Source organism: Carassius gibelio, chromosome B17, assembly GCF_023724105.1.
Source record: "Carassius gibelio isolate Cgi1373 ecotype wild population from Czech Republic chromosome B17, carGib1.2-hapl.c, whole genome shotgun sequence".
NCBI lineage: Eukaryota > Metazoa > Chordata > Actinopteri > Cypriniformes > Cyprinidae > Carassius > Carassius gibelio.
In genome coordinates this window covers 5,428,378-5,445,411 of record NC_068412.1, presented here as the reverse complement: position 1 = coordinate 5,445,411, position 17,034 = coordinate 5,428,378, and the positions used below count along the sequence as shown (strand labels likewise).

At 39.2% G+C, this 17,034-nt stretch overlaps 1 protein-coding gene across 1 annotated transcript; it reads right to left on the bottom strand.

Annotated features, from left to right (window-relative positions):
• Positions 1-1,411: 1,411 nt before the first annotated feature.
• LOC127975989 (BRD4-interacting chromatin-remodeling complex-associated protein-like) lies at positions 1,412-14,984 on the bottom strand. The gene is made up of 14 exons (XM_052580084.1): positions 14,718-14,984; positions 13,398-13,471; positions 13,068-13,113; positions 12,919-12,961; positions 11,559-11,624; positions 9,883-11,334; positions 9,531-9,740; positions 8,915-9,416; positions 8,554-8,681; positions 8,384-8,445; positions 4,605-4,753; positions 3,634-3,728; positions 3,410-3,512; positions 1,412-3,083 (listed from the first exon to the last, which is right to left on the bottom strand). The coding sequence occupies exons 3-14, from the start codon at positions 13,106-13,108 to the stop codon at positions 2,371-2,373; spliced, it is 3,564 nt and encodes a 1,187-aa protein (XP_052436044.1). The 5' UTR covers positions 13,109-13,113; positions 13,398-13,471; positions 14,718-14,984; the 3' UTR covers positions 1,412-2,370.
• Positions 14,985-17,034: the final 2,050 nt, after the last annotated feature.

Here is a 17,034-nt window from a genome sequence, read left to right as displayed (position 1 = left end):
ATATAAAAATTTTCTGAGATACTGAATTTAGGATTTTCCTTAGTTGTCAGTTATAATCATCAAAATTAAAAGAAATAAACATTGAAATATCAGTCTGTGTGTCTCACTTTTTGAATGGAATTAGTGAAATCAACTTTTTGATGATATTCTAATTATATGACCAGCATCTGTATAATATCTGTGTTCTAACCATTTTAAATTGGGTTTTACTCAACCCAGAGGTATCCTAGGTGTATGTGACTTTCTTCTAATCCAGTTGGAGTTATATTAAAAACAGTTTTTGATCTTTCAAGCTCTCAGCGGGTGTTGCAGTGCTTCAGTCCAAAAGATGTGAAATAAAAAATTCCACCCTTCCATTAAAAATACAAAATTGTGTCCCACGGCTCAGGAGGGTGAACAAAGGCCTCCTGTAGCAAATCGTGAAAAATATCCAGATTCAAAATGTAATAATCACTTTAATCTAGCTTGCGTTCACTGTTATACATGGAAGCAGTTCCAGTCGGATGACGTATGAGGTCAGCGTTGCGCATGCGCCAGTGAGTCTCATGAAAACCAACATTTGTTAACAGGAGCAAAGTTTCCTTACTTTAGCAAGAGAAGACCAGTCTCCTCTTGGCTTGTATCAAAATCCTTCCACATTCTTCTTTACAAATCCTCATTTTGTGCTTCTAATTAGTGGACATTGTTTTGTTTTGATCTCTCCGCTGTGTTTCCGCTTGTGTCACTTCTGAATGGTGCATGCACAATGCGTCATCATCTCAGAGCTGCTTCCGTTTACAACAGTGAGCGCAAGCTTGATTAAAGTGATTATTACATTTTGATAATGGATATATTTCTTACAAAAATGCATCCATTCGCTGCAGGAGGCCTTTGTTCACCCCACGGAGCCATGTGAGGCACTTTATTTTATGTATGGATGATTTTTATTTAACTTCTTTTGGACTGAAGCAATGCAACACCCTATGACTACAATGATAGAGCTTTAAAGATCAAAGACAAATTTTAATATAACTCTGACTGTATTTGTCTAAAAGATGAAAGTAATATACACGCCTAACCTGATTTTACCAAGTGAAACATGTTCCTGGGACAACATCGTTGTTGACCCTGGAACAACATTGTGATTAACCAATCAGATTTGAAGAACCAGTTTATAGATTTTGTGAAGTTTATGCTTAAAATCAGTGTTTGGTGCTTGTACATCAGTGTCATTCATCTATCATTTCCTCTGATTTTAGGGATTACTCATGGTTAAGGTTAGGTTTAGGTGTAGGGATATGGTTAAGAATATATTTTTGGAGTAAAATGTTGTTACAGGGTCAAAAAAATATGTTGACCTAGGAACACATCGGACTTGGCAAAATCAGGATGTGCCATATACACCTAGGATGCCTCAGTGGTGAGTAAACACAGCCTAATTTTCATTTTTGGGTTAACTAACACTTTTAAATGTGTGTTGAACATCAGAAGTGACATTTCAAGCAGCTGCAATGAAATGCTTAAAAAAAATGTATTTTGATTGAGGCACAACCATATTTTATCAATGATCTGTTACTTATTGCCTTTGCAGTACACTTCATTACAGAATAAGACATACTTTACATCTGCCAGATAATCAATGGAGATTCTGTTATGTTTACATGTACACGGATATCATATTTATAAAATCTCACTGGTGGTTTTGCTGGTGACTTTAGGATGAAATAGGGTATATTTTCTTTGGGGGTAAACAAGTGGGAACTGACATCCTTCTCCGAATTGTCTGTGCCTACAACACATGGGCTGCTTTCACACTAGAGTTTATACTGCAGACCCGAGTCTGCTTCACATCAGTTTGCTAAGTTTGGCTGGTGTTTTCTTAACTTGAGTTATGACCAAGCAATTTGCCTTGGTACAGTCTCACAATTGCTGTAAAAGGCAGTTTTCACAGGTTAAGGCTTTTAGACCATATTACGTCCATATGAACCGTACCAAAGCTGCCGTTTCCAAATGTACTCTGGTTTGCTTCCTCTGGAGACCCAGAGTTTGGTAAAGACCTATTTAAAACAACCAAACAACATCAAGCAAACCAAAGTCCCCATCAAAAGAGAAATAACCTCGTTATAGACACGTTCACATTTAAAAATGGCATACACATATATCCAAACTGTACTCGTTTTTTAAAGTCGTCTTAAACTGAAAAGACCATAAATTAGTATAATGTATCGCCACAAAAATATTCCAAAGATTTAAGAAACCTTCACAATTATATTTACTCTCTTAGAACTTTCTTTTGCAGGAAAATGAATGAATAAAAATGAGTCACTCCTGGATGTGGACTGCAGGATGTGAAAGCCAAATATCCTGAATCTTCAGGCTTATCCTTCCATCTTATAGTTGTCCTTCTAGCATGCTACTGATGGCCTGATCCAGTGAACGAGGCTGTTGAATCTTGGGTTTAACCCCTGCTACAGATCCCTGCAGCCGTTGTAGCTCCAGGATACTGTCTAAAGCACTTTGCAGGTGTTCACTCAGTTCCCCGTCTTCCACCAATGCAGGCAAACTGTGAGACTCTGCTACCGAAGCAGTCAGCTTGTTCCTTTTAAACACTGGAGTGCACTGCTCTGGAAGCAAGCCTTGCACCCTTGAGTCCTGAGTGGCCACAGAATCAGAGAGGTTCTGCGAATCACTTCCTGTACTTGTTGTCTCCATGTCAGGGTGCAATTTCATCTTGTTTGGCTGATCTGGACTCTGACCATTTTTGTCCTCTGCAACATTTAACAAAGGAGGCTTGAGGGATTCATTTTTCCCCTGCATGGCTCCTCCTTTAGTTAACTGCCCGCTGTAGTTTCGTTTTAACCCAGAGATTACATGCGAGGCATCACATGAGTTGTGGATAACTTTGGGGGATCCTGACTCTTGTCTGATAGTGAGGCCTATTGTTCCTTTGCTGCTGGAGCTGTATGTCTTGAGGCCAGGAGGTCTGTCCGATTGCAAGGTCCATGATGGAGGAGATGGAGGACAACCGGCGAGGCCAGTCTGGATTGATGACACATGGGTGTGCTGAGATGAGTACTTTGACCGGGTCATAAGAAAGGACTCTGCTGAACCACCAAAAGAATGAAACCTGTTCACATTTCACTGTTTAAGGTCAGAGTGGATGTAATCTGTGGCTAAAATTGCAACACTTCATAAGAGTTTTTCAAATCTGACCCTGGAGGGTCACTTACCCTGCAGAGTTTATCTCTAGCCCTAATCAAAGACACCTAAGCAAGCTAATGAAGATCTTCCGTTATTAAACTATGACAGGCTCCTGAGTTTGAGCAGGGTTTGAACTAAATGCTGCAGGGCATTGGTCCTCCAGGGTTGGGTTTGAGGAACCCTGCTAGTGAGAAACATAGGCTCACAAAAGAATCGTGTGCCTTGTTACCTGGATCTCTTCTGGCTTTGCGTCTGTCCTCCATCAAGGAGAGTGTCTCTGACTGGAGAAACAAACGCTCTAGCATAACCATCTCTGCTGATGGGCTCTCCTGCTGAAGAAAGCAATAATCCCTTATATTCCAGAGAACCAAAATCATTTTTGGAGTTTCAGAACAAATTACTTTGGTCAGTGATTCTGGATTTGTGAGGTGCAGTTATATATAAATATATTACCTGGGATTCAGTCAGAAGAAGTTTCCTGTACTTGTTCAGCATGTCTTTGAATCGTTTCAAGAGAACGACTGAAACACACTCAAACTGCTTGTCCACTGCACAAAGAATGACATATTTTCTCATGTTTATTTGATGTCGAGTCCATTACAGGACAACAATTTTATATAAAACATTGTTAAAGGGGTCATCTGATGCGATTTCAATTTTTCCGTCCTCTTTGGATTGTAACAAGTAATATCTCTTGGTGCATAAAGACGATCTGTAAAGTTGCAAAAACTAAAGTCTCAAATTCAAAGATATTCTTCATCAAAGTTAAGACTCTGTCACCCCCCCCCCCCAAAACGGCTCATTCAGATACGCCCTCACATCTCTACACCTCTGGAAATATTTGCGTAATGCCACCCAAATGTTGACGGAAAGAAAGACGTGGTTTCAGTAAGACAGTTAGTGTTGAAGCAGTCGTGTCAGGGAGATGCTGTGTTTCTAGGAGAAACCAAAAGCACTTCATTTGGCCTTCTGAAAGTAAATGCATTTAGGGATCTTTAAGATTACTAACAACAGAACAGCAACGCATTTTATGGACGGCTGTTTTGTGAACCTAGGAGAGGAGGTACTTCTGTCTTTGCTACGACAATCTGGTGCTTCTGAGTCAGCTACTGTAAATGTTTTGTCATTAGATTTAGTATTTGCGATTGAATGTTCAAATGCCGAATTTTGCGAGTCGTGTGTGTGTTTGTGTGTGTGTGTGTGTGTGTGTGAGAGACAGAGAGAGAGAGAGGTCACACAGTGAAACAACGTGTTTTAGAGAGCCCGGGCATAGAGGACCTACAATAGTGTATTTGAAATGTTTTTTGAACATTAAAGCATGTCACCATATTCTGTAACACCAAATACAAAAAATCATGATCTTTAAAAAAAAAAAAAGCATCATATGACCCCTTTAAATACAAACTTCATGATTGCAGTCAAACCTGAAATAAAGTCAGCCTGGTTGGGTAGAGCTCTAGCACAAGTATGGTATGGCAACAAATGCCTCAAAGCATCCTCCACTGAAACAAATGGAGCCGAAGTGTTTGGGTTGAGAACAGCACTGTGGTCCAAAAACAGCTGCTGTTTGAACCTGCAAATACATGAAGTATTTCCATGTTAAATTAATTTGTGCACATTAAATAGCAACTTTGTAGATGACCATGTTTATAATATATCCTTGTGGATATATATATATATATATATATATATATATATATATATATATATATATATATATATATATATATATATATACAGTATTGTTCAAAATAATAGCAGTACAATGTGACGAACCAGAATAATCAAGGTTTTTAGTATATTTTTTATTGCTACGTGGCAAACAAGTTACCAGTAGGTTCAGTAGATTGTCAGAAAACAAACAAGACCCAGCATTCATGATATGCACGCTCTTAAGGCTGTGCAATTGGGCAATTAGTTGAAAGGGGTGTGTTCAAAAAAATAGCAGTGTCTACCTTTGACTGTACAAACTCAAAACTATTTTGTACAAACATTTTTTTTTCTGGGATTTAGCAATCCTGTGAATCACTAAACTAATATTTAGTTGTATGACCACAGTTTTTTAAAACTGCTTGACATCTGTGTGGCATGGAGTCAACCAACTTGTGGCACCTCTCAGCTGTTATTCCACTCCATGATTCTTTAACAACATTCCACAATTCATTCACATTTCTTGGTTTTGCTTCAGAAACAGCATTTTTGATATCACCCCACAAGTTCTCAATTGGATTAAGGTCTGGAGATTGGGCTGGCCACTCCATAACATTAATTTTGTTGGTTTGGAACCAAGACTTTGCCCGTTTACTAGTGTGTTTTGGGTCATTGTCTTGTTGAAACAACCATTTCAAGGGCATGTCCTCTTCAGCATAGGGCAACATGACCTCTTCAAGTATTTTAACATATGCAAACTGATCCATGATCCCTGGTATGCGATAAATAGGCCCAACACCATAGTAGGAGAAACATGCCCATATCATGATGCTTGCACCTCCATGCTTCACTGTCTTCACTGTGTACTGTGGCTTGAATTCAGAGTTTGGGGGTCGTCTCACAAACTGCCTGTGGCCCTTGGACCCAAAAAGAACAATTTTACTCTCATCAGTCCACAAAATGTTCCTCCATTTCTCTTTAGGCCAGTTGATGTGTTCTTTGGCAAATTGTAACCTCTTCTGCACATGCCTTTTTTTTTTAACAGAGGGACTTTGCGGGGGATTCTTGAAAATAGATTAGCTTCACACAGACGTCTTCTAACTGTCACAGTACTTACAGGTAACTCCAGACTGTCTTTGATTATCCTGGAGGTGATCATTGGCTGAGCCTTTGCCATTCTGGTTATTCTTCTACCCATTTTGATGGTTGTCTTCCGTTTTCTTCCACGTCTCTCTGGTTTTGCTCTCCATTTTAAGGCATTGGAGATCATTTTAGCTGAACAGCCTATCATTTTTTGCACCTCTTTATAGGTTTTCCCCTCTCTAATCAACTTTTTAATCAAAGTACGCTGTTCTTCTGAACAATGTCTTGAACGACCCATTTTCCTCAGCTTTCAAATGCATGTTCAACAAGTGTTGGCTTCATCCTTAAATAGGGGCCACCTGATTCACACCTGTTTCTTCACAAAATTGATGACCTCAGTGATTGAATGCCACACTGCTATTTTTTTGAACACACCCCTTTCAACTAATTCAACTAATTGCCCAATTGCACAGCTTTAAGAGCGTGCATATCATGAATGCTGGGTCTCATTTGTTTTCTGAGAATCTACTGAACCTACTGGTAACTTGTTTGCCACGTAGCAATACAAAAATATACAAAAAACCTTGATTATTCTGGTTAGTCACATTGTACTGCTATTATTTTGAACAATACTGTATATATATATTTGTCTTTCAAAACATTTTTTTTGGAATATCACTAAGGTGTCCTATACAAAGAAAAGAAAAGCTTTATCTTGGTCTTTCTTCACTGTTCGTGGAGTCTCATCTTACATGAAGATGATAATAAAGGCATCAGAACTCGACAGTATCAACATTTCTTGACCTGAGCTAATATTTCTATTTTTTTTTTTTTTTTGACGGAAAGCTTTGCGCAAACAGAAACACACGCGCGCACACACATATGTATATTATAACACACATAATATATTAATTTATTATAAAAAAGCAAAGCATTGTCGATCATGAAAGGGGGTCGCACTTGAAAAAAAGAGTCTCTGTTAGACTTGAGTTGACAAGGACTGCAATGTCAATCTCCTTGAGATTGTCGGCCCTGAGCTTTAACCACCTTCTTATATTCCATCTCTAATCAGTTTTTATTAATAGCATTTATGCTCATTGTCAACAATATTTTCTCCAACAAGTTAACGGGCAGAATGAGACCCTTTGATTCTGGTTGTCCACCTATCTATTAGGGGTTCAGACTTCGCAAATGCCTCTTAATGGTCCACAGAAACTTGTCTTGTTCAGGACTTGCCTCCACTTATTAGACCTAATGGCCTTGCACTTGGCAATGTTTCCGTTGTACATCTAAAAGTTTGTCTTTCATTATTGGGAGTTGTACTGGACAGATGTAAATGGTATTGATGAAATTAATTCAGGCATTATTTTGGTAGAGGGATCCAGTGTTTAAAACGGGCATAAAATACTAACAATGCATCTAACAAGGTTCGGAGTGTGACTCAAAGACCAAATAGTTACATTAGTGTGAAAAGAACAAGTTGTTCCTGAAACTGGGGTTAGTTCCTGCTGTGGGATCTATACACAGATGTTCGTTTTGGGTTCTAGAACATAGTTAAATGCATTAGAGGTGTGTGTTGTGCGTTCAGTTTCTGTCTGGTGTTGGGGTTACAGTTGACACAAAACTATTCTGCTGAATCCAAAATAAGTGGTAAACACAACCAAGTCTTTTTTTCCCAAACCAGCTGTCCTGACCTTCCCATACTGCACTGGAGCCCGGTATCAACCGTCCAATCGCTACCTCAAACCTGTGGTGTAAGACACCAACAAAAACAGAATTTAAATATATTTACGTTGTAGTGTTAACAATATGCAAAAGATAATTCCTAACCTAAGGTGCCTTGAAATGTATTGTCTTTTATTCCATAGTCTCAGCCTCAGGTCACCCCCACGAATCGTTAGCTGAACGTCTGATGCATATCGCGCACAAAATTGAAAACACTTCAGGAGTTTCGAAGCCTTTATCGGATTGTTTAAATTATACAAAATTTCCGTGAGATGTGTGTGTCTTTAACATTCCGCTTGGAGACCAAAATGGTGTGATGCCAATGCCTCATGGAAGAAAAAGCCATCGTGTTTATAACTGACAAAGAGCACTTAGGATCAGCTAATCAACTAACTTAACTCTGGATTTTCAAAAGTATGTTTAATATTTAAAGTCTGCGGCATAGAATCTTTAAAATATGTCCAAGTGTTCTACACACTGTTATTGTGGGGACATTTCCACGCCCCTAAACATGACACAGCATGAAAAGCAACATGATGGTTGCTTTAGTTGACATTCATATGGCCTTTTGGGTGGGCCTTGGCCATTCTACTGTCAGTCTGAAGGTCTGGCTATACAAGTCTAACAACACAATTTCTTCTGAGCTACAGCCCTGAATTTGGCATTTTCAATCTTAAATGTTTTTGAATTCATACTGATGTCTTCATAGAATAAGGATGCTACTGATTACATCTATTTTACTTACCTGTGTTGCCTCTTTGTTAGTCTCAGTTTCTCCTCTTTTGGATCCACACCTGCAGATGGAATCTGTGACATGGAGGGAATTTTAATAACACACTTCAAATCCAGAATGACTTTGAAATTCTGAATCCATTCGAAATGTCCCATCTTCCTGAAATATTTTTGCACCTTTACCTGGTTCTTCTGAAATGTTGAGTAGGTCTCGTTGTCCTGGGCAAGCAGCCTGGGTCTGAGATGTACCTTCTCCTGTAACTCATGCTGATTAAAAGAGATTATCCCAGTGCTCCTCGGGACTGTGAGCTCTAATTAGGGGAGGTATAAATTTGAAGCCAAAATGGATCAGAATGATTATAACATTGTTTTTATATATATATATAAGAATATACATAAGAATATATGTGACTGGTCCACAGAACTAGTCTTAAGTAGCATGGGTTTATTTGTAGCAATAGTCAAAAATCCAGCAATAAAAATACAATCAGAGCAATAATATTAATTGTTACTGATGGAAAGTTAGTCTCATTTAAGAATTTACCTGTGTCATGTTCACCATATTGCTGCTTGTACTCGTGGTCGGTTGACTCGGTTGAGGTTCTGCTTAGCTCAGTTAACACATGACTTTGGCCCAATTGCTCCAGATACATAAACAACTTCTCTAAGGAAGAGGAATGGCTCTTATTCATCACTGGCCCCCCTTGACACTCGGGGTCAGCACCAAGAGCAATTAAAACAGAGGAATCCTGCTCATCTGAGACTGGAGTTGTCGAGCCTTTCATGGACTCTGTGTCTGTGGTCTTTACAGAGCGCTGGCCAATAGGAGACTGCAAAAGAATATCTGTGTGCTCTGAATCATGGCACGTTGGCATAAGAATCTGTTCACTCTCACACAAGGAAGAGAAAGTCTCAGATGCAGTCAAGGATGAAAGCGAGTCCTCCGCTTCACCTACAGAAGCAGAGATATGGTTGTCCATTTGCACAAGCAGAGTTGCAGCTAGGAGATCTTGGCTGGCTGACGGTTTTTGTGGAAACTGCAGGGAAAGACATACATTTTGTATTTACTGAAGAAGTAGAGGATACATTCCTTATATGCTGTTACAGTTCAAATCTGTGTTAGAATGCAATTGAATTAACAGAGCACAGTTTTAATTTACCTGTTGGGAAGGATGCACTAAAGCCTGATTACGATTTAATGGGTTATGCTCTCCTGTCTGGTTAATCAGCTGGGGCGATAATGACAACACTGTCTTAGGGTTAAAACTAATATCAGGTGATGACTGTAGTAGAGTTGATACTGGAGAGGACAGAGGGTGTATCTCTGCAACAGGTGCTTCTACTGAAGTTGGAGGAAGCAATCCGCTCTCCTGAAGTGAACAGAAACATTGAACAAACATAATAAGCAACAAATTTTAAAATTGAACAATAACAAATACGATTCTGAAACATAATATAATAATTTTTAAGAAAATAAAGACCATGCCTAACATTGTTACAACAGAAACTCACTTGAGACGGTTTATTGATTTTCTCCTGTTGGGCTTCTGTTGTTCTCTCGGGCAAGAGAAGCACAGAGTTCTGGGTAAGACATGCCTTTCCCTCTGGTTCACTTATTCGAGCACTTTGGGCTTGAGGCACCAAAGGCACACTTTGTATCATAGACTGACCGTTTTCTATTGGTACGGTGGTCAAATCAGGAATAAGGATATTGGCATTATTGATCAATGTGATCTGGTTTCCATCAGTGTTTCGAACTACCGCATCATGCTGCCCCTGCACTTGAGGTGCATTGGTCCCTGCTAGCTGTGTTGGCATCTGGAAGACTGTAGGAGGTGTTGACCGAATTGGTAAGGACCCTGAAAGAAGAGCCCCTTGTTTTAAGGTGAGCTGTCCAGATGCGGAGGTTAAAATGGGGCTGAAGTTGATTTGATTTGACCGTACAGTCACAATATGAGAACTGTCAACACTGGGTTTGTTAGACACCTGATTGCTTGGTGTACTAAGAATACACCTTGGGATGCTGGCAGACTTGGACAAAGTTGCAGGTGTTTGGCTCGGCAGAATGAATTGTGTCTTGCCCTGAATAGGATCCTGGGGCTGAATGACAATGGGGCCTCTCTGACCAACCAGATTGGAGCTAACAGGTTTGCTGACACTTGTAGCGGTCTGTGCTTGTAAGGAGTGCTTTAAGTTAACAGAAGGGGATAACAAGACACTCTGTGATGTCTTTGTTGAGATGAAGGTAAATCCTGGTAATGGTTTTTGTCCTGATGGCCTTGGACTGATCTGCACGAGCCTGGGCTGGATGCTTACTGGTAACTTAGGCTGAATGGGTAGAGGTTTTTTTTGTAACATGACCCCTGATGGGGTAATTGTTCTAACGGTGGAGGCCAACATGTGGTGGGCTGGTAGGGTCTTTTGGATAATCATGCTGGTGCATTGTGCTGAATCAAGAGAAAAGGATGCCTCGAGTGGAGGTGCAGGGAAGACATTCCCAGGAAGTAGACTTATTAACTGCGTTCCTGGAGGTTTGAGTGAGGGACAGCCTAGGCCAACAGCTAACAAAGATGGCTGAGGAGGCTCCACTGCAGGTTGAGTGTCCTTTGGTAAAGAGTTCAAGCCAGGAAGGGTCAATGGTTTGGAGAAATACGGTGTTGAAGGCAAAGGAATGGATGTGCCAGACAAACCAAACTGGATAGTTTCTGCTGTCTCTAAAGGAAGAGTGTCTTCTGTGATCTCAGGCTCCTGGAGACTCTGCTGGAGAAAGTCACAGATCTCTTCTGGCTCTTTCTGCTGTTCCACTAGTTGGACATTGGGATCTTCTTGCACCTCTGGACCTCCACTTCCAAGTGAGGATCCCGGTGATGCCAGCAGTGCCTCCTCCAGAAAGGAGAGATCCACACAGCAAGAGACTGGAGTGTCCTGAGAACAAGCATCATCTGCTAACAGAGACGCGGGGCTCTGCAGAACGGTCACAACAATCATGTTAAAGGTTTGTTAATCTGTTAAAAGCATTTAAACATTATTTAAAGCTTAAAACACTATTTTAAAGCGTAGTCACAAATCCATTCTATTGGAACTAAAAAAGTGTTTGTTTTTTTAGACAGACAGGCATGTTCTGGGAGGTCCAAGCTGAAACAAATCTAAATGCTCCCTCTTCCATGGGGAGAGAGGTCTAGACTCACTGGAGTGTCTGTGAAGAGTGACGGCTCTCCAGAGGATAAATCAATGAGTAAGTCTCCACTTGGCAGCTGTTTGAACAGAAGGGAGGATGGACAGTTAATTGCATGGGATAAAACAAGTTTGGCGAAAGTACTGTTAACAGATAGTCACTAATGTTACTAACATTAAAGGTGACATATAATGCAAAAATCACTTTTATAAGGTGTTTGAACATAGGTTGTGTGGCCGCAGTGTGTGAAAACAACCAATCTATAATGGTAAGAATCCACCAAATCCACCAATTTATAATCTCCAAAAATCATAACCCGTCTCTCCACGCAAGCAGTTCCAGACTATGATGACATAATCAGTGAAAGTCCCACCCATCTTTGATGCTCTCTGCCTTATTAGCATATACACAGCCCTGAGTGAGAAGCAGCAGTCCGCCATTACTGTTCTCTTGCTGTAGCTGCTGGAGGCACAATGTGAGTGCCAAAGAGCCAATAAAAGTGTCATGTGTTGTAATGCACCAACAAACCTACGAGTCTCTGTAGACCGCTGAGGACATGGTGGTTATATTTCTTTTTTGAAGGAAATGTCCCAGAAAAAAAATGGAAAAGTCGTATACGTTTCTGCTAACATTTTACACCGGACTGCTTCACAAACGAGGGTCAGTTCAGTGCTGGAGTTGTGCAAAGATTGCTTCTGAAAGAGGGATCAATACCAATGCTTTGTGTGCAAACGTCCAGACTCCAGACAAAATAAGCATCATGCATCATATTTTGTTTTTCAAAAGAGATTCTTGACTCTCTGTAAGGCTAATGTTGCTAAAGCTACCATTGTCAATGCCTGTTTTCATTAATGCTGCCTTCAAGTGCTACCAGAATGATCGTGAATAGGAATGTGATAGTTAAAAATTGCATTTGGAAACAATGTGTGAGGTCAGTAACACGGCCACCATAACACCAGTACGCACATGAGCATGAGCTCTTGAAGCTCCGCCCTCTTCTGAGAAAGGAGCAGGGTTGCCAGATTTTCATAACAAAACCCACCCAATTGCTACTCAAAACTAGCCCAATTGCAAAATCGTAAAAATCGCATCCTGGGGGATAAGTTTCATGTTATTGGGGTTGATTCAACCCACGGACCCATGGCAACAGTGTTAAAGTAGCCCAATTCTGCGTGAAAACCACAGACTTGTCAACACCGGAAGGGAGGCGGGAGCATCAGCTCATTTTCATTTAAAGGGGACATACACATCATCAGAGCGGACTGCTGCTTCTGGGGACATCAGAAAACAATTTAATATATTGTGCATAATAATGCATTCTATGGCACCTTTACAGATTAAAGCCACACTGCAATATTATAATCCCTCCATACCTCATTTGTCCCATGAAGAAAATCATTCAGAGCTTGAGGGTCACTGTTTCAAAGTAAAACATTTAAAAGTTAACATATGGGCAAAATATCAATGCAAATCTTCTGTTCAAACTAAGAGAATTCATTTAACTGGATATAACAACACTTACCACAAAACATCAAATAAACAAATACCATCTTCATCCTCCATTTCAACTAAACAAAAAAGAAGTTGGATTGGAATTACAAAATTATGATCAAACTTATAACAAATTAAATTATGATTTGACAAAATATGCATTCATTAGTTGATATTAAATTGAATACGTCAGTATTGTGTATGTATAATGTACTAAATAAATGAACTCCAATACACTTAAAAATGTAAACAATATTATGGTGCTGAATCTCTAGTAAATTTGCTGTTTATTATGATGTATTAATGAGATAAAACCAAATGGTGCAAATGTAATAATCTGGGTTTTGTGAAGTAACCTAACCTTTTTTTAGGGTGGCTCCATTTAGAGCAGGGAGAGAGAGTTTCTGTGGACTTCATGGACTGGCAGTGAGAAAACTAGACATTCGAAAAAAAAGTTATTAGTCTTTGCAAGTGTATGGATGTTAAAAATCAAATGGTTTGACTGAACTGAACTGGCTATCATAGCCTACTTTATAAATGAAATCTCATAATTTCCCTCTTCTGTATAATTTTTGGTAAAACAACCTGCAAAGTGTAACATCTAAATGACCTGTTAATTTACTGAATATGACGGACTCAGCCTGATTATATTGAGTTTTACCAATGTGACATGATTTATTTGAGTTTTTAGAGGATTAGAGTAAGATTTGAGTTCTTCCTGCACTTTGGTAACTTTCAAGTCAATAATAATGTTACATTTCAACTACAAATTCAATTACAAAAGGCCAATTCATGTTTATAATGTTGCACACTGCTGTGTCAAACCCTAACAAGAACCAACCATGTATGAACAGGTGTTCTGACGATTTGTGCTACCCTGTCAGTTTTTACACCTCTCATTATAACAGATGGTATAATTAGATAGCGAAAAGGACTAAGTGTGATATAGGTATTTATAAACATAGAAATAATATAATAAATAAACAAGCACATTTTCAGTGAATTTTCATTAATATCTCAAATAAATTCTGATTTAGTGATTGGGCTTTTTTTTAATAATACATTTTATACATGCTACGATAATCAGCAATGAAAATGAAATAATGAATATACTGTATTAAAATAAGATATATTTATATATATATAGTATGTGTTCATGCATTATGTAATATCATTTCCACGTCATGAACCGCATGCCATCGCATGATCAGTATCGGTTCATTGCGCAGAGTGTAAATCGATACCCTTGCATTGGTTCGCATCTTCAATTAGAAATGTTCCCTTATGACTTAAATCGGAGGTCCAGACACATAGCCTAGATCTCCTCCAGTGACAGCTCTGTCTTATTTTTCCTTACGTGCATCCGCATTTCCACAGCACACATTGTCATTTAATATAAAAATTGTCATTTAATAGCAAAATAATTAATGAATAAATCCTTATGCCCAGATCATACCCAGTTCGTACCCAGAGATGGCACGTGCAGTCGTTTGCGTCTGTGTAAGAAGGAAACACTTGAGGTTTAAAGGATGCTGCTGAAGACGCGGTTGGCAGGAGGTGATGCGCACACAAACGCTCCTCACGTGAACACACAGCTGCACATTTACCCCTTCATACATCCTGTGCCGCGCCATAACGCGGATAATCTAATGCGGAATATCGCAGAGAAAGAAGAACTCACCAGCGTCTTTGCGCTTTATTGTCCGTTCAAACGGGCCTGTGCGCCATCCATCCGTACCCACATGCTCGGGGAGGAGGGGGAGACGGGCTCGCGAGGGTGGGTGACCAACACGGAGGTGGAGGAGACCGAGGGCACTTGTGCTGCTCTTCAGACTCAGCGACACGAACCCAGGAGCGCGCTGCTTTTCACACACATCTGAAAACACTTATCATGATGCTGAGATTGACCTTGAGCGATCTTATTCTTAGATCAGTGGACAGCAATATCATACTCTCTTTTTAACAATAGGCTATTCTGCTTCAGACACTAATTGATAATAATAATGAAAGCAGTGTTCTAGCGCTCATTAATGGTTGGTGGTTGAGTTTATGGGGTTTATGTAATATCCAAACTCAAAACATGTAATATAGTAATACATATTTTACAGTCACTGTTATGCAGATTGATCATAGGAAGGCAAGGCAAGTTTATTTATATAGCACATTTCGTACACAATGGTAATTCAAAGTGCTTAACATAAAAGAAAGTAAAATAATAATGAAGAAAAATAATAACAAGAATAAAACAAGAGATTTTAAAACTTTTAAAAAATATTTAAAAAGTACTTATTTAAAATGAATTTAAAAACAGTTAGAAAAAAAAACAGTGAAAACACAGTGCAATCAGTTTGGACAGTGCACAGTGCTCATTCAGAAAATGTGCAGCTAAAAAGATGAGTTTTGAGTCTAGATTTAAATGTGACTAGTGTTTTAGCACATCTGATCTCTGCTGGAAGCTGATTCCAACTGCGGGCAGCATATTAACTAAAAGAGGACTCCCCTTGTTTTGTGTGAACCCTTGGTATTTCTAACTGACTTGATCCTAGTGATCTGAGTGCTCTGTTAGGTTTATATTCAGTGAACATATCTGAAATATATTTCGGTCCTAGTTCATTTAGTGACGAGTAAAAGTACTTTAAAATCAATCAATCCTAAATGTAACTGGAAGCCAGTGTAAGGACCTGAGGACTGGTGTGATATGCTCAGATTTTCTGGTTCTAGTCAGAATCCTGGCAGCAGTGTTCTGGATGAGCTGCAGCTGTCTAATGGTCTTTTTGGGAAGAACGGTGAGGAGCCCATTACAGTAGTCCACCCTGCTGGTGATGAAGGCATGAACAAGTTTCTCCAAGTCTTGGCTGGAAACGAAACATCTACTGTAATTCTTGCAATGTTTTTTAAATGATAGTATTTATGATTTAGTTACTGCTTTGACATGACTAATGAAACTAAGGTCTGTCTCCAGAATCACACCAAGATTCCTGACTTGATTTTTAGTTGTTTGATCCCTAGAGTCAAGGTATGCATTCACCTTGAACACTTCATCTTTGTTTCCTAATGCAATGACTTTGTTGTTTCCTTGTTTAACAGCTTAGTGGAAGCATATACAGGCTAAACAAAGCGGTGCAATAATTGACCCATGTGGGATGCCACATGTCATGGACGTCCACTTAGACTTATGCTCTCCTATACTCACATAATAACCTCTCCGTTCTAAGCATGACCTGAACCATTTGAGTACCATCCCAGTACGAGGGTTATTTAAGTTACTGTTTATAAGGTTTGAGAAGAAATTCTGTCTAGCTGTGGCTATAGTTTCACATTAAAAGCATAAAGGCTGTCTTTATATATGCTATAGTGAATTTCAAGTTTTGTCTTCTGCCTCATCCGCCTGGTTTTTCTGCATTGTCTTTTCATGTGCCGCGTTTCCACCTAAATTACCCGGAACATTTGTACCAGGAACTTTTTTCCCCCCAGACCTGTTGCTTTCTGCATTTCCACCGCGGTGTAAAGTACCGGGAAGATTAGGCAAATAGATTGGTGACGTAGGTCTGCGCGCGATTCTCAATACAAAGTACGCTGATTTTGGACGTGCATCCTCCTCGGTAGTTCAGACTTTGTGCATTCGTCTCGGGAGTGTGATGTCCGCGACGACGCAAGTCCGGTAATTCTGTAAACAGCAGCGTACTTGATAACATCAGTCAGCTGACCATCGCTACTGCAATTTTTCTCTCTGTATATTTACAATAAAACGAAATAGTATATCAAATACCACTGCCTCCTTTCGTTTTAATTTTAACATAATAACAGCTACAGAAATGTACTTAATTCAGGGATATGTGTGTGTGTATATATATATATATATATATATATATATATATATATATATATATATATATATATATATATATATATATATATATATATATATATATATGTATATATATATATATATATATATGTATATATGTATATATATATGTATATGTATATGTACACAC